Below are 21,986 nucleotides of genomic sequence, written 5' to 3'. Positions count from 1 at the left end.
GGGAAGTGGATGCTGGTCAGACAGACACGAAGCCTGCCCAGCACAGACCACACGTGGGGTGATGCACTGTCCAGGCCGGGGAGGAGGAAACCAGCCGCGGACATGCACAGGTTTGACTCAGCATTCATCCGCAGAGCCGGTTCGTGTGGAATCATGATGGATGGCATCTTGAGCATCTGAAACACAGCGAGAGGCACAAGGAGATTTTCTCACTTTGTTGCTACTGTCTTGTGCCCTTTCAGTTGGTTCCTTTGCACGTGCAGTTCATGTTTTGGTCTCAGGGAAGGAGAAACCCAGTGAGAGCTCAAAGGAGAAACGAGAACTTAATGCTTGGAGGCAGGAAGCCGAGAATGGGATCATGAAAGACCAGGGCCCTGGATGGGGATCAGAGGGTGGTTTCCATCAAGAAGCAGATAATGAAGTGTTGGGCTTCCCAGGCCTTGCGTATATACCGCCTGTCACAACTACTCACCTCCACTGTGGTGGCATGAAAGTGTCCCCAAACAACTTTGCATGCTAGCAACATGAAGTTGGTATTAGTTTAAGCTAAATTGCTTTAAGTTAAGGTGTTACCTAGAATCACCAGAGCAATCACTAAGAAAAGAACTAAAAAAAACAAAAACAAAAACAAAAAACTTAACTAAAAGAAACAAGGGAGGGGCGCCTGGGTGGTTCAGTGGGTTAAGCCTCTGCCTTCAGCTCAGGTCATGATCTCAGGGTCCTGGGATCGAACCCCAGATCGGGCTCTCCGCTCAGCGGGGAGCCTGCTTCCCCCCACCCCCCGCCTGCCTCTCTGCCTACTATGATCTCTCTCTGTCAAGTAAATAAATAAAATCTTAAAAAAATAAAAATAAAAAAATAAACAAGGGAATTACAAGTGGTATCCTTAAAAATATCAACTTAACACAAAAGGCAGGAATGGAGGAAGAAAGAAGCTACTGGAAGATACGCCGCTGGAAAGTGAGGGATAAAACGAAGACAGAGGGAAACACGGGATCCAGGAAGCAGGTGAGACCACCGAGGAGAGAAGTCGGTATGAGGAAGGGGAGTCTCGGGACCCCAGCGATGCCGCAGACCCCTGATGAGGCTGTCCCAGTGAGAGGAGGAGGGCAGAGAGCCCTGGAGGAATGTCTCCGAAAAACCAAAACAAAATCAGGAAAGGACCAAGAAAGAAACAGTGGAATATCCATGTGTTTGAATATGCCCAGAGTTTTAGTTTTCTTGCAGAATTTAAGGGTGGAGAGTAATTAATATGCAGAAAACGGTGGCAGTGAAGAAAAGAGGCAGATTTTGGCTCTATGTCATCTGCACTCCAAGGGTTAAAGTGTGATGAAGTAAATACAATCACATACCACACGGCTGTGAATACGTAGTCGGAACAGTGTGAGTGCCGGTTATTGATTTATCCCAACATGGAGATTATAATCCTGTTTTGGAGATGGAAGGATATGGCGAGTGTGTGTCTGTGTGCGCCCCGGGGAAGAGAAGAGAGCTGAATGCCCATCCTCCAGAGGTGGAAGTCAACACAGAATATGAGAAACTGATTTTAAGCCTATTACTAGGAATCGAAGACAGATACTCAAAGAAACCGCTAAAGGAATGTAAAGTCTTTGCCTCATGGAAACGGTTCTGCAGAGAGATGGGACATTTACTCTTCAAGCCTTGTCTTGTTACACTATATACATGGATGGCTTTGATCCTCTTCTGAAATGACAAAACACTGAGATACCACCTGACACCCACTAGAGTGGCTGGAATCGAAAAACAGATGATAACAAGGCCTAACGAGGACATGGAGAAACCAGAACCTCAAACAATGCTGGTAGGAAGGTAAAAATGGAAACGGAAACACTTTGGAAAACGGTCTGGAAGTGTTCCAAAAATTGAATTTAGAGTTAAATTTTAAAGGGTTGGATTTAGAGTTACAATAGGACCCAGCAATTCTACTTCTAGGTGTACACACAGGAGAAATGGAAACATGTATCCACACAAAAATTTATCCATGGATGCTTCTAGCAGTGTTATTTCCCACTGGCCCCAAACTGGAAACAATCTGACTTTCAACAACAGATTATTGGATAAACAAATTAGGAGATATACATAGAATAGGATCTTATTCAACCATAAAATGGAATACTGACACGGGCTACAGCCGAGATGAACATCTAAGACTTTATACTGAGTGAAAGAAGACAAACATAGGACGCCCAGGTGGTACAGTCAGCTGGTCTCAGCTCTGGTCATGATCTCAGGGTCCTGGGATTGAGCCCCATGTTGAGTTCCACACTCAGCATGGAGCCTGTTTGAGATTCGCTCTCTCTCTCTCTCTCTCTCTCTGCCCCTCCCACTCATGCTGTCTCTCTCTCTCTCTCTCAGTCTCTCAAATAAAATCTTAAAAAAAAGGAAGAAGATAAACATAAAAGGCCATATATTATATGCTTCCATGTAGATGATATGTCCAGAATAGGTAAATCTGTGGAAACAGAAGGTAGATTGATGGCTGCCCACAGCTGGGTGGAGGGGAGGGAGGGGGCAGGTAGAGTGACGGCTAGTGGGTACAGGATTCCTTCCTGGAAAATGTTCTGGAATCAGATGGTGGTGATGGGTGTACAACTTTGCGGATATACTGACAACCACTGAATTGCACACTTTTAAAGGGTGAGTTTCATGGTATATGAATTATATCCATTTAGAAAACAAAGGTCCAAACAGCAATAACACAAAGCTCCATCTAGGCCCTTCACTGATAAGCGGATACTCTTGTGATAAAGAATCTTCCAGTTCATCGCTCCAGTGAATCTACTGAAAGGGCTCTCAGTGTCCCCCCAGTGGAGCGGAAGTGACACAGGAAACAAGGGTAGTTATTTTCTGGGTGTAGAATCTCCCTCAGCGTTTTTATGCTATCTCTGTCCTCTCCTCCTGCACTGTCATTATGAAAATCCTTGCCTGTTCTGCACACCACTGTTAAGCCTCTTCATAAGTCTAAGAAAGAGGAGATAATTCACATGGTGAGGCGAGGAGCTCCCAGGGAGACATTTTCTCCGCAACAAATGGGCTCCTTCACATTTCTGTCAGGAGGGCATTACAAGCTCTTAGGAGGTTGATGACCTCACTTTTCTCCTCCTAATCCCTCACGATGCTCACCTTAAAAAAAAAAAATGCATGTCATGCCACCTCAATGTATACAGTTCTCGTCAGTCACACCTCAGCAGCTCTAACCCAACTGAAATAAATAAAGAAATTGGGGGTGGCTTGACCGGCAGAAATCCTGTCAGTTGGTTCTGTCCACCCCGAGACAGGCAGCCTACAAGGAGCCATTTCCCATCCGTGCTTCTGCACACTGCTCTGTTCAGCTCGCCTCCGTGTCCACAGTTGGCTGTATCACTTTTTACCGCCATCTTTCCTGTTGTACTACAGTGAGGTGGGGGCCAGGGGTGGGGGGGAGCACAGATGTCCTCCGCTCAGTTTGGGAGACGTGACAGATGTGTCTCTTTCCCCATATCTCTGTATTATCTGAATCTCAGCCCTCAAAACGCCACGGCCCTCATGTCCCCCATGCTGTCCTCCACCCTGAACAGTAGGGGGCTTGGCCTTCTTGCGTTGATGGCACTAAATCATCATTCCATCGTCAAGAGTCGCATACATTTAAGCATGGTAATATTTTAGGTTATCGTGCTCGTGTGATATATTAGAACGTTAGTTATCCTTGGCCTACAATCTGTATAAAATTCTTGATATAGAATTTGCTTTTCTATCTGTAAATGGTTAAGTCCTAGCGTCTGCATTCATCCTCTTATTTTTTAAAGAACTCAACCTATAGGCCAAATCCATCTTCTGGAAGAATCACTTACCTTATAATAAATCATCATAGTGCAAGGTATATAAGTAAGCTGACAGTAATCCAGAGCCAGGGGCATGGGGACTCTCTTAAGTCTTCTTATCCCCCTTTTTTTCTGTCCATTATATTTGAGTCCTGTGGTATTCACAGTTGCTGGGTGAGGCACGAGGCTGTGTCAGCCCAGCTGTGTGGCTGCCCCCAACAGATAATTCAGGGCTTGGAGGGTCCACTCTGACCTAGAAATTGCACCAGTAGGAAGTAGGGTTGGTTTCTTTTGAAGTTTGCATGGAAGCACTCAAGAAGGTAAGTGATTGCTGCAACTGGTGGGTTACCCCAAGTTTTCCAAGTTAATTTTTTTTGAGATTTTATTTATTTATTTGACAGATTTTATTTATTTATTTGCGGGGGGAAGCAGGCTCCCTGCCGAGCAGGGAACCCTGAGATCATGACTTGAGCTGAAAGCAGAATCTTAACCCACTGAGCCACCCAGGTGCCCCTCCAAGTTAATTTCTCTTCAGTGGATTCCTTACATCCCAGCATCTGGCCTTCAGCCCTTCAGGCTGTTCTTAAGGATCGGCTCCTAGTAATCTATCTCTGAGGTACCATTCAGAATTGTCATTCTTTGAAGTTGTTCAGCCTTTGAAAACCCAGATTTGAAGGGCCATTTTCCCATGTTGATAAGACTTTTCCCCCTAACCTATATCCTCTTCCCATTGCCACCCCCTGGCCAGTGAAAGACCAAGCTAATACTGTCAGAGGTCATTAGAACCACTGAACTTAGAGCTGTTAAGATCTGTTCCTCAACTCAGGCAAACGGGGGTGTTTCTTACTTAGCCAGTCTTGCTGAGAGGACTGAACACTCACCAGTTCTTACACAGGCTCTGCCAGTGTTAGTCTTGGTGATGCTCCTTAAAATATGTTTTCCCAGCAAAGTGCTCTTTCTCCCTCCCACCTCTTTCTTTCTGATGAACATAACATAATGCATTCTTCGCATTTGTTAATAATTAATAGGGTTTCTAAGCAGTCACTGTAGCTCCTACTTCATTTTGTCCTTGAAAAGAGCCTTTGCACAGTTATGTCCAGAAACTACATTATAGCCTAGAAAAAGTTTGAGCTCCCCTCACTCTTGATTGCCAAGACTTGGAAAAAGATTGGGAGAGGAAAACACTGTGGGTTAAGAGCAACAGAATCTTGGATGCTCAAGAGGTAACTGTAGAATAACGAGTCTGACTTTAACTGCCACATCAATTCATTATCCAAGAAGTAACTATTGTTTCCTCCACATTTTGACCTCAGGAAAATGAAGTATCTACTGATACTGCCACTACTCAAAGCATCTTATTTTAGAATACCTTGAGAGCATTTGACCCTACTTATCAGTCTACTGGGTTTTTTCCTTCTATTCATAAAATTAATAAATACTTGTTCTCAAGAGGAGAAAAAAGCAGACAACATAAAAAAGTATAAAGAAGAAAGTCAAATACCCATGAGTCTACCACTTAGATGTAGTCACTGTTATCCTTCTAAATATTTTATTTTTAAGTAGTCTCTGCCCCCAACATGAGGCTCTAACGTACAACCCCCAAGATCAAGAGTCACACACTCCACTGGCCCAGCCAGCCACGCACCCCGTCTACCATTATCCTCTTAGTATAAATCCTTCCATATTTTTTTCTAGACCCATTCATGCATTTTTAAATATTTGTTAATGGAAAATTTTAATATTTCCCCCAGCAGAGATTCATATGTGTAATTAGGGGATGCCTCTACAACTCAAAAAGATCAACTGTTTCTCTAGAATAATGTAAAGGGAAATTCACGGAAGAAGAAATAACAGTAAATAAATGTAATAATGTTCAACCTCACAAGAAATCAGGATTATACAAATGAAAATCACACTGAGATCCCCCCTTTATTGCCCATCAGTTCAGCAAAAAATAAAGACTGATAATGTCAACGTAAATTGGAAGCACATGCACTTACATGATCCTTATGGGAGTGTAAACTTTACAATGTTTTCAGAGGGCAATTTGACAGTCCCAATTATTTAAATATGTTTTCCCTTTAGCCCAGTAAATCTGTCCTGCAGAAATGTTCATATATATAAATGTTTCTGAAGAATATTCTGGCTTTGTTTGTAATAATCAAAAACTGATCAGACATATCTACATAATCATCAGCAGGAGAAAATCAAATGATAATAGTAATGGTGCCATTTATTTAAAAATAACTCTAGCTACCTGTAAATAAAAGCATATTTTAAAAATCTGGGGGGGAAAAACCACCAAACTGCTATGATCATTGCTCCTGGGAAGGAGCAGAGGAAGGGGACAGGAGGCAGGTATCATAAAGGAGGAACTCTACAATCTACTCCATAGTCTATATTGTTTTAGTATTTCCAGGACTCTTTATTTTTCATGCATTACTTTGAAATTTGGAAGGTATATGATTTGAGGACATAGGAAAAACTATTTGGAGCCACACCTAGCAAATAAGAGAGGGGATCTCATTTCTCAAAGAGTGTGCTGGGCGGTATCCTCACAAAGGAGCCAGTAATTGGCAGGTTCGCTCTTGATCTCATGAGAACCTCTCGAAGGTTCTTTTCCAAAATTCCAAAATCGTGTTATATAGACTGAGTAAGTAGCTCTTTGACTTAAGATGACTTCTGAATGGATAGACATCTGATGCCAAAGAACTAGATCAGCATTGCCTTCAGATCCAGACACTGGAGTTTAAGTCTAGATATTTCACTGTACACTTTTGACAGGATTTTTTTCCTTTATCTTTCTAAAGAAACAATTTCCCTCAAGAATATGTTATTTTCTCCAGTTTCCCTTAGAAATAACAGAATAAATGTCAAAGCGGCACTGTTTTTGTTCATCACTCAAATGCGTGACAGATCTTCAGAGAAGCTTTAACTCATGGTCACGTTTTCTTTCTGAATGGGTCTGCTGACATGTCTTAACTCTTCAACCTTCATTCCCACAACTAATAATATAGTGAATGATCCAAACCTTGGCTTTGCCATATTTCTCTATCTTTATTAGTTGATGACCTGAAGGAACTGTAAAAAGGGCCCATAGGTGATACCTCATTTTTTTTAAGAATTTATTTGTTTATTTGACAGAAAAAGATCACAAGTAGGCAGAGAGTCAGGCAGAGAGAGAGGAGGAAGCAGGCTTACTGCCAAGCAGAGAGCCCAGCATGGGACTCAATCCCAGGACCCTGAGATCATGACCTGAGCTGAAGACAGAGGAGGCTTAACCCACTGAGCCATCCAGGTGCCCAATGATACCTCATTTTTAAGTACTTAATAGTTCACATACTTCATTGTCAATGTACCTCGCATTTGAAACAGACCTGAATGGAAAGCCTCATGAGGGATAGAGGAACATATGTAACACAATCCTTTGTACTAAAATGTGTCCCCTCCAAAATTTGTATGTTGAAGGAGGTAATTAAGGTTAAATGAGGTCATAAGAATGGAGCCATAGGACTAATGTTCTTACAGGAAGAGATACTAGAGAGCTTACTCGCTAGGTAGACTCAAAGAGATCAGAGCACACAGCAAGATGGCGGCCCCCTGCAAGGCAGGAGAAGAGGCCTTAGAATGAAGCCCACCTTTTGAGCACCCTGATCTTGGACTTCCAGCCTCCAGAACTGTGAGAAATAAATTTCTGTTGTTCAAGCCACCTGGCCAGTGGTTTTTTAAATGGCGGCCTAAGCAAACTAACACACAAGAAAGCAAATGAGCGTATTTCAGAAGTGACCTAAAGTGAATACTGAAAAGTCGGCTGTTTTGTGGGGAGAAAATAATCTGAAGTGAACTAACAGGATCAGCCTAAATTACCTTTTTTGGTGAACTCTCTTGAGAGTACTGCTTATGGTGTAACTGTAATCATCGGTCCCAGTAAGGAAAGGCCAGATGATGTCCTGAGCTCAAACCCCGATTTAATGCCTTTTTTAGAGAGGAGGAAAGTAATGCTCCTAAAGACGAACAGTCTGCTAAGACAGACAGCTGGCAGATTGGCAGAGCCAGGAACTGATTCCAGGTCTGTCTGTCTGTCCGACCCCTGTGTGCAGGTACTCTCTGCCATACCCCTTTGTCTCTTGATGTTGTGGCCGTCCGCCCTGCCTTCAGCCCCTCCTCTATGGCATTTCAGCACTGACTTTCCATGTCACTTGCCATGATACAGTCCTCTATAATCCCTCCATTTCTCTAGATTTTTAGAAGCTTCCAGATCTTGCAAAGGTACAGCCTGCTTTGTGGTCTACTTGAAGTCAGGAACCCACATAGGAACAGTACACACCCAGTACCTCTTAGTGCTCACTAGTAGGTCCCTCCCTCTGTGTCTGCTCACTGTATTTGGAGGTGCCAGGGGGGTACCAGGAAGCATATATCAGGAGCGCGCATCACAGTACACAGAGTGGGCATGGCCTTGGCTCTGTACATTACTGGAAAGAAACCCAGGTCTCACTGCCATTCAGTTCCAGCGTCTTCCTATATGGTACCAGGAGCTGGACTACACAGATAGTACTGTCGCAGGATCGTTCCAGGCCAGATATCAAAATTTCGGGCATAGACCACTACCATTCATTCTTGCCACTGAAAGACCGAACCTGAAGGAGAGGCGCACCACTCCTAGAGAATATAACCAGATCGTCTGTCCATGAGATTCTTCAAATAGGGGCCTGGCCCGCTAATGAGAGAAGCTAGGGAAAATACAATCCTCTTTTTTTTAACAGTCCCAAACAAGCTCTTCAGTTTCAGGAAAGCAAAAAAAAAAAAAAAAAAAAACAAAAACAAAAACAAAAAAAAAAACAAAAAAAAAAAAACCTCGTCCTTCCCTGCCTAGCAAAATCCTTTCCATCTTCACGGTCCGGCTCAGAGAGTTCCTAGTTGGGCAGTCCCACTGCTTACTATGTGCTTGGCATATAATAACAGGTCCTCCTGAAATAACAGAAGAGTTCGAGTTCCTTCTGTGACGAGTGTATGTACCGGGGTCACTTAGGCTCACTGAGCCCCAGTGTTCTCAGGAGACTAGAGGATCTAAGGGATCCCTTATATTCCTTAAATTTGACCTTGACTATGCCAAGGAAAAGAATAAATCTCAGATACAAATGCTTTTTTTTAATGTTATGAAAACAAAACACCCAGTTTCCCATTTTTTTTTTTGATTTTTATTTTATTTATTTGACAGACAAATCACAAGTAGGCAGAGAGGCAGGCAGAGAGAGAGGAGGAAGCAGGCTCCCCACCGAGCAGAGAGCCCGATTCGGGGCTTGATTCCAGGACCCTAGGATCATGACCTGAGCCAAAGGCAGAGGCCTTAACTCACTGAGCCACCCAGGTGCCCCCCAGTTTCCCATTTTAAAATATATCCTTAGAATGGGGCACCTGGGTGGCTCAGTGGGTTAAGCCTCTGCCTTCGGTTCAGGTTGTGATCTCAGGTTCTAGGATGGAGCCCCACATCAGGCTCTCTGCTCAGCAGGGAGCCTGCTTCCCCCTCTCTCTCTGCCTGCCTCTCTGCCTACTTGTGATTTCCATCTGACAAATAAATAAATAAAATCTTTAAAAATTAGAGGCGCCTGGGTGGCTCAGTGGGTTAAAGCCTCTGCCTTCAGCTCAGGTCATGGTTCCGGGGTCCTGGGATCAAGCCCCACATCGGGCTCTCTGCTCAGCAGGGAGCCTGCTTCCCTTCCTCTCTTTCTGCCTGCCTCTCTGCCTACCTGTGATCTCTGTCAAATAAATAAATAAAATCTTGGAAAAAAAACTTTAAAAATAAAATATATATATCCTTAGATTATTTTACCTGCATGATAGAAAGGCCAGGCCAAAATTAAGTTACAGAGGGTAGATGTCCTCTCTGAAACCAGCATCAAAGAATATAGAAAACCCGGCTGAGAGCCTTCTTCTCCTTAGGAATGACATCGATAAAATGGACGTGGTATCTGAGCAAATTCTGTCGACTCTGGCTGCCAGAAAAGTTGAAGATGACAAAAAGAAGTTGACTGAATATAAAGAAAGGACAGAGGACAAGGTGATTGCTGAACAGACTGATGGACAAGGCACAAGCCATCTGCCAAGCCCGGGGGTCCGTGTCAGCTCTATTACATTACTTCTGTATCAGCAGATCACCTCATTTGCTGGCTAATCAGGCAGAATTAAATATTTGACATTATCTTTTGTAATCCTGCATGTGATCCGTTGAAAACCCAGGGCTCTAAAAATCTGATTGTAACTGCCTACCAGAAATGTCATCTTCACTTTGAGGAACTGGACCAGGGCCAAACACCAGGCTGTGTGTTCCATTTTCCTAAAGTACCTCCCACAGCCGGACCTGGACAGGCATGTACATGTGCCTAGTACCCACGTCTTCCGGGTCCTCAACCCTGCTTCAGAGCTCAGAGGCAGCTGGAGATTAAAAAGAGCCATGGTAGTGGAGAAGAGGGGCGTGGAGGTGGTGGTAGGATGTAGAGAAGAAAAAAAAAAAACTGTCAAAACCTCAGCAAAAGCCAAGAGAGCAAAATCTGAATCTGGATTTAGAGCCTTCTATGGGCGCTACCTAATTGAAAGGATGGGAAACAGTCCCTGTCCCAGGAATAAGGGCTGGGTGAAGGCTCCAGGAGCTTGCTTGGAGCTTCCTACCGCTATCTTCCCCCCCCCCCTACCCCCCCCCCCCCCCACTCCTCAAGCAGTGTGATCACAAGGAGGCAGGATGGCAGTCTGCGCCTTGCCCACTTGCTAGGATGCTACACTCGTGTCCTCCAGCGCAGAACTGCCAGGACTAGACTATGGTGCTTCTCAGGGGGTTCCAGTGTGTGAAGATGTTTCTTGGGTAGACCTGAAATTCAGAGGCAAAAAGAGCCAAACTGGAGAGCCCAGGGAGCTGGAGCCATGCCCAGTGCCCTCCGTGCCGGGGCCATAGCTGCTGACAGAGGTGACCAAGGAAATGAGAAAAGAGCCTTGGCAGACTTCTGTCTGCCTTGGTGTGAAAACATGTGTGTTGTAGGTTAGTGGTGTGTATACTTCGTGTATATTCCACACTGAGGATGTATATTCCACAATGCACTGTGTGAACAGACTGTTGGCGGCACGAGTGTCGTGCGTGCCTGTGTATGTGAGTAAAACGTACTGCTGCGGGACAGGGTGTAAAGGGCCTGGTGGTCACTCGCACTTTCCTCCTTCCATTCCTGTAAACATGATAGCAGGGCTCTGTACTGTGGTACAACCCTGAGAAAGGGACGAGATTTGGGGATAGAGGGGGCCAGAGGTTAGGTGAATTACATTTCCCCTGAAAGGGTCTCTAAAAACAAAGATTTATATCCTTTTCCTTCCTTTGGTCAAAACAAATGAAAACAGGTGCCTGGGTGGCTGAGTCGGTGAAGCCTCTGCCTTCGGCTCAGGTCATGGTCTCAGGGTCCTGGGATCGAGCCCCTCATTGGGCTCTCTGCTCAGTGGGGAGCCTGCTTCCCCCCGTCTCTCTGTTGCTCCCCTCCTCCTGCTCTCTTGCTCTCTCTATCTCAAAGAAATAAATAAAACCTTTTTTTTTTTTTTTTAAATGAAAACTAGGAAAAGAAAGATCACGGTTACATTTGCTAAGTGACTTCCCGTGACTGTCCTATTCCCAGTTAAGGACGCCATCTGGGTGGCTCGGTTGGTTAAGCATGTGCCTTTGGCTCAGGTCAGGATCTCAGGGTCCTAGGACACAGCCCGGAGTCGGGCTCCACACTCAGCAGGGAGCCTGCTTCAGGACTCTCCCTCTATCCCTCCCCACCCTGCTCATATTTGCATGTTTCCTCCTGCTCTCTCTCAAATAAATAAATAAATAAAATCTCCCCCCCCCCAATTTTTTTTAATTTTATTTATTTATTTGAGAGAGAGACAGAATGAGAGAGCAGGAGAGGGAAGGTCAGAGGGAGAAGCAGACTCCCCATGGAGCTGGTAACCTGATGTGGGACTCGATCCCGGGATTCTGGGATCATGACCTGAGCTGAAGGCTGTCGATTAACCAACTAAGGCACCCAGGAGCCCCCCAAAATTTTTTAAAAAAGAAAACGAAAACCATCTTCCTCTACTTAGTCAGCTCTTTTAGTTTTAGCATGTGGGAATCTAATTGTGTAGATTCCATTGTACGTGAAGTATCATTTACACTGACTGCTCCCCTCAGTTGTCCCAAGGCCAGTCAGGTTGCCTGTGTCCTCCCTTCCTTCCTCCTTTATAAACTGTGAAATGTTTCAATGACACTGAAAAGTATAGAGAACAAGATCATGACCACCCATGGACCCATCACCCAGCTTTGTTATTTCTTCGTATTTTGCTGGTTTTGCTACAGGTAGCTTTTAAGAAATAAAATGTCACAAACACAATGTGACCTCTTGGCTTAGGATGCTTAGTGCTATGAAGACGCAGCCTGTGTCTAAACCTAGCTTTTAGAAACACACTTGAGCAGAACAATAGGGTTGTTTTATTTTTTAAAGATTTTATTTATTTATTTGACAGAGAGAAATCACAAGTAGATGGAGAGGCAGGCAGAGAGAGAGAGGGAAGCAGGCTCTCCGCTGAGCAGAGAGCCCGATGCGGGACTCGATCCCAGGACTCCGAGATCATGACCTGAGCCGAAGGCAGCGGCTTAACCCACTGAGCCACCCAGGCGCCCAGAACAATAGGATTTTCTAAGAATTTCTCTTGATCTTTGCCATTCTGCAGTTTTACTAAAATGAGCCCGCATCTGAATTTATTCTCATGTATACTGTTCCTGACTCTGTTCTTCCCGAACCTCAGTATTTGTGTTTCTCTTCAATTCTGAACAGTTCTTAGGCATTCTCTCTTTTATTATTGCCTCCCCTACTTCCTCAATTGTCTGCGTCTGGAACCCCTAGAAGGTAATATATTACACCATCGCTTTTCTATTCATGTCTTTTAAAACTGCTGGAGAGAGGAGCGCCTAGGTGGCTTGGTTAGTTGAGCATCCCATTCGGTTTTTCCTCAGGTCATGATCTCAGGTCGTGGGATCGAGCCCAGTGTCAGGCTCCGTGCTCAGCTGGGAGTCTGCTTGGGATTCTCCCTCTCCCTCCCCTTATGTGCTCTTTTTCTCTCTTTTCTCTGTGTCTCTGTCTCTCTGTTTGTCTCTCTCTCTCTCTCTCAAATAAAATCTTAAAAAAAAAACAAAAACAAAAACAGGGCACCTGGGTGGCTCAGTGGATTAAACCGTCTGCCTTCGGCTCAGGTCATGATCCCAGGATCCTGGGATCAAGCCCCCCATCAGTCTCTCTGCTCATCGGGGAACCTGCTTCCTCCCCATCTCTGCCTGCCTCTCTACCCAATTGCGATCTCTGTCAAATAAATAATTAAAATCTTAAAAAAAAACCTGCTTAGAGAGAGAAGCCTGGGATCCTGAGGCTGCTTGACACCTTATTCTTGTTCCAGGGTCGATAAAACTAAAGTGACCTTGAGAACTGAAAAACTGTCCTTTAAACACAGAAAGTGACTGTCCTTTAAAAAACAGAAAAGACCCCTGTGAGACGTTATGGCAAAATGGGGTGAGAAGCACCCCGCTGTGCATACACTTACTCCGCACACTGTATTTTAATTTTCTGCACTGTAAACAGCAGGTGTGCACCAGTGTCGGAGGGCCACTAGTGTAATAAGACAGTCCCTGGTCCCAAAGAGCTGGAGTCTGGAGGAGTGTGTAGCCCACGGTTGAATGAGAAGTGCAGTGATGGGGACTGAGGAGCCCCGCTGGCCTCAGGAGCCTGTGACCCTGCTTGCAGAGGGCAAGGGAAGGTGAGCTGAAGGGTAAGTCAGCTTGGGGAAGGGTCACCCAGGCAGAGGCAGAAGCTCATGAAAGGTCCAGAGCCAAGAGAGCATGTCAGCATGGGTGCTTTTCAAGAAATTCTGTGTGGAAAGAGCTTACAGTACAACGAAGGATGGAAAAGAATGAAGCGCATCTGTAACAGGGACAGGTGATGAAGGGCTGCATTTGCCACAGCCGGAAATTTGCATGTTCCCCTGAGGGCGATGGGGAACCACTGAAGCGTTTAAGCAGGGATAGATCTTACCAGATTTGTACTCCTTAAAAGATTCAGATGGCTGCCTATAAAGAATAAGTTGGGGGACACCTGGGTGGCTCAGGTCTTGATCTCAGGGTTATGGGCTCAAGTCCTGTGTTCGAGTTCCACGTTGCACTCTAACTTATTCTTTAAAAAAAATAAAATAAAAAGAATAAACTGGAGATTACAATACTGGAGGCAGGGAGAACCACCCAGACTGTTGCAGTGATCTGTCTACTAACAGATTATGGCAGCCTGGACGAGGGAGGTGGCAGTGCAGATGTTCAGAAGTGAGTTTAAGAAGTCTTAAGAATTCGGGTGGTGGGGTTATGGACATCAGGGGCGCTGTGTGCTGTGGTGAGTGCTGTGAAGTGTATAAACCTGGCGATTTACAGACCTGTACCCCTGGGGCTAAAAATACATTATATGTTTATAAAAATTTTTTTTAATTATTAAAAAAAAAAAAGAAGTCTTAAGAATTCAGGGTTTCCCCAGATGGCTCAGTGGGTTAAAGCCTCTGCCTTCAGCTCAGGTCATGATCTCAGGGTCCTGTGATCGAGTCCCGTATTGGGCTTTCTGCTCAGTGGGGAGCCTGCTTCTCCCTCTGTCTGACTCTCTGCCTACTTGTGATCTCTCTTTCTCTGTCTAATAAATAAATAAAAGACTTAAAAAAAAAAAAGAAGTCTTAAGAAGTCAGAAACATAACAGTAGGTCATTTTCTTTAAAACAAAAGGATGTGGAGACCAAGTAAGATGCTTATTTCATGGGCAAAACCAATAGATCCTTCTACCAGCGTCAGTGATTATCAGCAACCTTTTTGAGCCTTGACTCACCTAAGGACCAAGACCTACTCCCAACAGAAACAGTATATCATTGGTGATTCCCCGCAGATGGCACAGGAAGACAGAGGTGTAGTTTACAGAAAATAAAATGAAATACCCAAGTGAACCCTGCATGCCCTTCCATTGAGCACGTCTGGCTGCCTGCCACCCCCACTTCGGGGAATCACTGATCTGTGCAACAGAGAAGCATCTGGAGCAGAAATTTATCCTTCACTTAAAGTAAAACAGCATGTGAAGGGAATTCTTACGTAACACAGTGCTGATTGGGGTATCTCCCCTACCACCTGCGCCTGAGACCCTAGCTTTCCAGGTAGAAACACAGCCTTCACCTAACTACACGCTCTCGCCCTGACAAAGGGCCCAATCAGTATGTGACAAATTTGGGTCGTGTGAAAAAACCCCAGGTATGGCAGCCAAGGCGCCCGCAGCTTGTTGTGACTCATCCACACCAGCCTTCAGCAGTGAGATTCTCAGAACAATTGTTCAGTTCCATCCTTTGCTTCCATGGTGTACAACTAGCCCGAGACCCGACAGTGAACCAGCAACTGTAAGGAACCAGAAACATTATAAATAACCTAGAGAACCCTTTTATAACAGCAACTGCCTACTGATTTTGTGGCCTAACAGCTCAAGCAGAAAAAGGATATAAATACGATATTGTGCAATGACTAATTACTCAAAATTTTGTGCATCAGCAGAAGTGGAACCTGTGGTTGGTGCTAATATTATCAGATGTCTTTACTGTTTAATAACCTGGTAGCTCTGTATTATGGAGCACGCGGTTTTCAGAGAGAACAATGATTTTATTTCAGGTACCTCTCACTGACATAAAAAAGCAGCTGTTAGAACATTACCATTTGGCAGAAAATGTTTTAGCAGAATCTTTTGTGAGATACTAAATCATATCGGATTAGCTGTTTTCTGTCTAGAATAGTGGCGTCACAAAGAAGAAAGATGGCTGACCACAGAAGGCAAGACCAGTCTTTAGAACCCGGTGAATCACTCACAGACATTTTAGTTGTAAGTGCCATTTACTCACCAAGATATAAAGTTATTTATATACAAAGCTTCCATTAATGTTGCCTGAAGAATGGGCCTTTTTTTATATTCCAGTTTTAGCTCACACTTTGGATTCTACTTTTCTCATTAATTCCATTCCAATAATGGAATTCTTTAAATTATAGAATAAATTAATCCAACACAGACATTTTTGGCCAGAATAGGGTTTTTTAACCAGGTTGAAGTCTCCACAGGCCATTCTCTGTGGCCAGCCATACCGAAGAGCAGTGAGGGCTGTGACTCAGAGTGGCACCTGAACCTGAACCAGAAGGGTGAGCTAGGGCAGCCACTGGGCTCCCTGGCTTCATGGCCCACCAGTCCTAGGCTGACGAGAGACCCTCACATGTTCTTCAGGCTGGTCAAGCACTGGTTGCTGTTCGAGGAAGGAAGCGATGTCATGCCTTGGCTGCTGGGCACAGCCAGTTTTAGCCAAACAGTATTATGCTCGAGCTGCTTTTGTGTAGTCATACAGATTCCAAAACATGTTTCACATTAAACTGGTAACTAGGGATGCCTGGGTCGCTCATTCGGTTAAGAGGCTGCCTTCGGCTCAGGTCGTGATTCCGGGGTCCTGGGATCAAGACCCGCATGGGGCTCCTTGCTCACAAGAAGCCTGCTTCTCCCTCTGCCTGTTGCTCCCCTGCTTGTTCTCGTACTCTCTCTCTCCCTGACAAATAAATAAATAAAATCTTTTAAAAATAAAACTGTGATAACTAAAACATAAAATTCTCCTCCTTTCTAAACCATCAAGCAGTGTATAAAGACTTTCACCTTATCCCCAAATCCCACTCCTGGGGTGGACTGTGTGACTGGGGAAAGATTAAAAATGGAGACTTTTCTGAGATGGCTGAGGATTGCTTTTAGGGCAGAGCCCAGGCTTGGGCTGAGAGTGGCATGAGGTACAGAAAAGGATACGGGGTCAGGGAGGTCTGTCCTGTATGTAATTTGGTAATTTGAGACAGTAGGTCTGCATTTTACATGGTCATTTTGATGCAAGTGCTAACTCAAAATAACTTCATCAAAATGCCCCATTTCGGGATATCTGGCTGGCTCCGCTGGTAAAGCATCTGACTCTTGGTTTAGGCTCAGGTCATGTTCTCAGCATTGTGGGATCGGGCCCCACATCTCAGTCTGCGTCTCTCTCCCTCCCCCTCTGCTTTTCCTCCTGTTCTCTCTCTCTCTCACTCTCTCAAATAAATAATATATTTTTTTAAATGCCCCATTTCATTATTGGTGTGACTGGCCAGCCCAGAAACATCAAAAACCAGAAACTGAGAGTAGATACTGAATCAATCAGGCCCCAGATGGAGCCAGCAAATGACTTCCGTCAACATGGACCGTTGGTTGACTTGGACCAGGAGCCATATAACACCAAAACTGGAGCCAGATGGGTCCGTGGCGCTGACCTCTGAGGGTGAACTCCACAACCAGTGTACAATGTCGATCAAATAGAATTGATGTGATTATTATAATCGTCCGTACTCTTACACATGATTGCCAAATACTAGCAGGGTACCAGTAAGTGAGGAATCTGGAAGTTCTGGGAGGAAGGCTGATAGAGTTTTTCTTACTCTCTTATTGTTGAATTTTAATCAGTGTGTTGAAAATCGAAAGACCGGTGTCATTTTTGAATACCATTTACAGTGTTTGGGGGCAGTGAGATACTACCTTGAACGTATATTGACCCCACCTTACTTTGGTTTTACACTCAACCCCCGATTGATCCCTCTCTATTTTCATCCATCTAAAGTAAAGATGGCTTTATCCCCCAAACCTCATTCCAGATGGAAATGCATAATTCAAGAGAAATACTGATGTCAAAGAAGAGAAGGCACACCAATTTGTGTCAGCAGTTGCTGTAAATTAAAGAGGAGTACAAGGAGAGTTTAATGTAATGTAGAATCGAAAATAAAATTAGAACGAATATTTAGGCAGTCCTCCGCCTCTTTTTTTTCCCTTCTGTGACACTAAGGATTGACTCCCAGCCTAAGTGCCTAAGACAGTTCATTTTTCTTGCCTGCTGGAATTTTCTTTCCCCATAACATGTTGCGTGCTTGCCTTTGGCATCCAAAATTAGATGTTTCACCTTTTCCATTCTAATCTCAACAGTCAGAGTAGGAAGAGTCCACGTTTTCTCCCCATCTTCCACACCCATCACGCTTGCAGCCCAGAAAGGACCTCTACTACACCTGTCTGACTAGTCAGATACCGTAAATAGCTATTAATTTTTCCCTGATACTGATTCATCCCTGGATGTCCCCTCCATGGTTTCTATTCTTTTCCTAAAGCTGGGAAATGAAAGAGTAACACACATCTCACACATGTACCACTGTGCCAGAGAAAAATTAGTACACATCTGAAAGAGTGAAATCCCCTCTAAGGTAGTGATCTTGGGAACCTTCACATTTAGTCCAAACAAACTGCCATGATTTAGAACCTTTTTGGAGTTCTTTAGTCGAATTTCCCTCAGGAGAGGTGGTGGTCTTTATGGCTGCCTACTATCTTGGCCAATGGTGGAATTCACTAGCTTCATCTCCCACTGTCATCACTAGACTTGGTTTTAAATGATTCTCTCTTTCCAGAAATAATTCCTTAGAATAATGGTTCTCAAAATGCAGCTCTGGACTAGCTATATCAGTATCACCTGGGAGCGTCTTCTGCGCCCTACTGGATCAGAAAACTTGGGAGTGGGTTTACTGGATTAGAAAACTTGGGAGTGGATTTACTGGATCAGAAACTTGGGAGTGGGCCCAGCAATTTTAACAAGTTCTCCAGGTAGTTCTGATGCTCCCTCTACTCTAGTTCGAGAACCAGTGACTTAGAAGATGAGATATCACCTCCATTGAAGATATTCAAAGATGTGCTACAGATTTGGAAAGGATTCCAAAGAAAAAGTTTTGAAATCTTTTTGAGCAAAGCTGGGGTCCATATACGGCCTCTCCAGAGGACCGCTTCCGCAGAGACCTACCTCAGCTGAGGCATCTACTTCCACCAGCCGGCTCTTTGACCTTGAGCAAGTTCTCACACTTGGCTTCTTACCTGGAAAATCAAAGACCCATCCTGCCTATGTCACAGGACTGTAACGAGACTCAAAGTGAATCACATCTGCAAACATGCTCTGGAAAGCATATTGGTATGCTACTGGCATTTCTGCAGATAGGATTCTGGTAATCTGAGCATTATACCAGGGCACAAGCTTAGAAAAAATTATAATTTCCTTGGTTATATCCACCTTTTTGTCTATATGACAACTGCTTCATCGTCTTAGTGGATGTGCCTAAGATTCTGCCATTTCAGCCTAGCTGTTCATCTGGTGCTAAGAGAGGGACACCCCTGCCTGATGAACGGCTACGAGGTCTAGAAAAATATAGCCGTTTTCAGACATGCTCTTTTCTGTGTGATGATTGATAAGGACGGACTCTGTGTGTGTGCACTGAAGCTCTCATAAGCAGAGCTTGTCACATGCTGGCAGCCGAAGGGTCTGGACTGAAACCACCCATTTCAGCACTATGCAAGGGAGTCATGACCTTCAAGAAGGACACTAAATGTCCGTTGCCACACAGTAATCATTGCAGAGAGGACCAAAAAGAAAATTCCTCAAGCAAACCAAATCTATAGAAACCAAGAGTTCAAAGCCAGACCAGTGAACATGTCTGTGCTGGAGAGTATGTGGTAGATTTTGCCTTAGAGATTAGCCGGGTTTTGCTTTTTGGTTTTTAAGACATTATTTATTTGAGAGAGCGAACACCAAATGGGGGAGAGGCAGAGGGAGAAGTGGACTCCACTGAACAGGGAGCCCAACGTGAAGCTCCATCCCAGGACCCTGAGATCATGACCTGAGCCGAAGGCAGAGCCACCCAGGTGCCCTTAGAGATTAGCCTTTACAAACACCTTCACCACAGGAATTCTTCAACAGCAAGCTCATGATCCATTTATCATTTCACTTTAAAACTTTACGGACTGTCCAGTGCACGTATCTGGGCAGGAAGTTAATTGTGTTGCCTTAGTGCTTGTTAGGAATGCAGTTTTCGCAACACAGAGCCGTTCCCACTAAACCAATGTCTACTTCACTTTTCACACAAAGTGCCAGCTAAAATCGAGAGATTAAGTATGAATCTAATTGGTTAAATGTGATTAAGTTATTGACTGATTATGCAATAATAAGCTATTGGTTATTTATAGAGTTGGAATATGAAATGATTTTGCTCAAAAATGTGTGCCTAGAGCTGACTTTCAAAAAAAAGGGGGGGGGTGTGTTTTGGTGGGTTGGCTTTTTTTTTTAAGATTTATTTATCTATTTATTTATTTGAGAGAGAACTGGGGGAGGGGCAGGGGGGACAGAAGGAGAGGGAGAGAGAGACCCAAGCAGACTCTGCGCTGAGCACGGAGCCTGATGTGGGACTTCATCTCATGACCCTGTGATCATGACCTGAGCCAAAACTGGACACTTAACCAACCATGCCACCCAGCCTCCCCAAAAGGTGGGTTTTTTTTTTTTCTTTTAATCGAATAGCTTATAAATTGTAGAGCTGGGAAAATACTGTGCCTATTTAAAAGACAGGGATAAAAATCATCAATACTTCACTGCATGTGTTTCATACTTGATTAATATGAAATAATAATCAGTTGAAATACATTAATAAGGCAGGAAATATTGGCTCTCTCTTAATCACACAGTGTTTTAAAAGCTAACTATCTCAGCCTAATAGTTAAAATTCAAATGTAATAAACAAAGGTGGCTAATTGTTGAAGCCACAGTCATGGACATTTATGACATAATGATTTGCCCGAGTTCTCTACAGGTTTACTTAGAATAAAAATCAGTAGCTCTTACACAGTTGTGATAAGGAAGCTGGATTCTCTCCGTCCATCTCAATGCTTCTAAACTGATCTGGTTAGGGTGGCCAGAAGGCTGAGGTTGGAAAGGATGTGATCTCATCCTTATGATGTCAGTATGCGCTGATAAGAGAAAATAGAGATATTCAGATCAGCTGTGACATGGGACTCTTGTGTAAGCATCATCCTATCTCGTGGTATGCTTGTCAGACTCACTGGTGTCTGCCTCGGGAGAATCTTTACACTTTCCTACCTTGGGAAGATAGGCCAGGTTCCACCAGTTCTAATCTCCTTGGAAAGTCCTCACTCTGGGTGTGAGGCTTGCCCAGGGCCCACTGGGGGCCATGGAGACCTGACTGAGGCTCAGGAGAGGAACTGGCTGGGAGAGGTAGGGGTTTTGGCTCAGCAGAAAGCAACCAGGGACTACCACACCTGTCTAGTGTGCCTTGCAGTTTTGAAATTGGTTAGGACATTTTTTTTAAAAGATATATTTATTTATTTTAGAGAAAGAGGGTGTGGGGAGGGGCAGAGGGAGGAGGAAAGAGAAACTCAAGCCAACCCCGCGCCGACGGTGAAGCCTGACACAGGGCTTGATCTCATGACCCTGAGATCATGACCTGAGCTGAAATCAAGAGTTATACACTTTACTGTGCCATGCAGGCACCCCTGAGTCAGGCTTCCTGGCGCACCAGCAGATCCTAACGAGGCCACCACTGGCGTGTTCTCAGGGACACGAGGCTGTACTTCAGGGTTTCTCAGCCTGTCTGTGGTAATCACCGCCCACCCCAACTGAGCCTTTTAAGATTTTTTTTTTCCTATTTGTCATCTTCTCCCATGAAATTTTAGTACTACAGATACTCTCTCTTTCTAGGTAGAGAGAGACATTTACCTACCGTCCTCCAGAGAGCCACAAATCATTGTAATATCTAAAAAAAAAATGTTTCACCACACCCCCCTCCCCACCACGCAAGCCTGAACTTTCACCCCGTTGGGGAGGGGCCGCCCCAGTTGAGAATGCGCGCCCTGGATGGAATGAAGGGTCAGGCAGGGTCAGGCACGGCCTCCCTCTCTCTCTCTCTGCTCATACTCCGAGTGCGTGGTGAGGTCAGTCCCGTAGGGAGGACGGATCAGGTGGCCCAGTGGCCATCACTAACCAGGATGGGCCCCGACTTCAGATGCCAGCACAGCTAGAGGAGTGTCCTCCAAAATCACGCTGTCCCTGTGCCATCTGTTCAGCCCGCCTGCCCTCCTCCAGGCTCTGCCACCACATCCTCCTCCCGGGCAGCAGCCCTCTGCCCGGTGGCTGGCTTGCTGGGATGGAAAGCGGAGTCTTCCATCATAAGCCACGGTGCTGGCGG

The 21,986-nt window shown here is 44.7% G+C and overlaps 1 protein-coding gene across 3 annotated transcripts in view; it reads left to right on the top strand.

The window, feature by feature from the left end:
• The window catches only part of RBKS (ribokinase), an 84,510-nt gene that overhangs the window by 46,948 nt on the left and 15,576 nt on the right, over window positions 1-21,986 (top strand). Inside the window, exon 8 of one of the 3 annotated variants that reach the window (XM_059405357.1) lies at window positions 9,762-9,981. The exons of the other annotated variants lie outside the window; for them this stretch is intronic. Coding sequence (XP_059261340.1) covers window positions 9,762-9,767 — 6 coding nt within the window. The 3' untranslated portion in view covers window positions 9,768-9,981. Of the gene's footprint in view, window positions 1-9,761; window positions 9,982-21,986 lie in introns of those variants that run through there. 3 annotated transcript variants of the gene reach the window in all.

Source organism: Mustela nigripes, chromosome 7 (genome assembly GCF_022355385.1).
Source record: "Mustela nigripes isolate SB6536 chromosome 7, MUSNIG.SB6536, whole genome shotgun sequence".
Taxonomy (NCBI): Eukaryota; Metazoa; Chordata; class Mammalia; order Carnivora; family Mustelidae; genus Mustela; species Mustela nigripes.
Note: the sequence above shows the minus strand (reverse complement) of the source record. Positions and strands in the feature narration are given on the sequence as shown.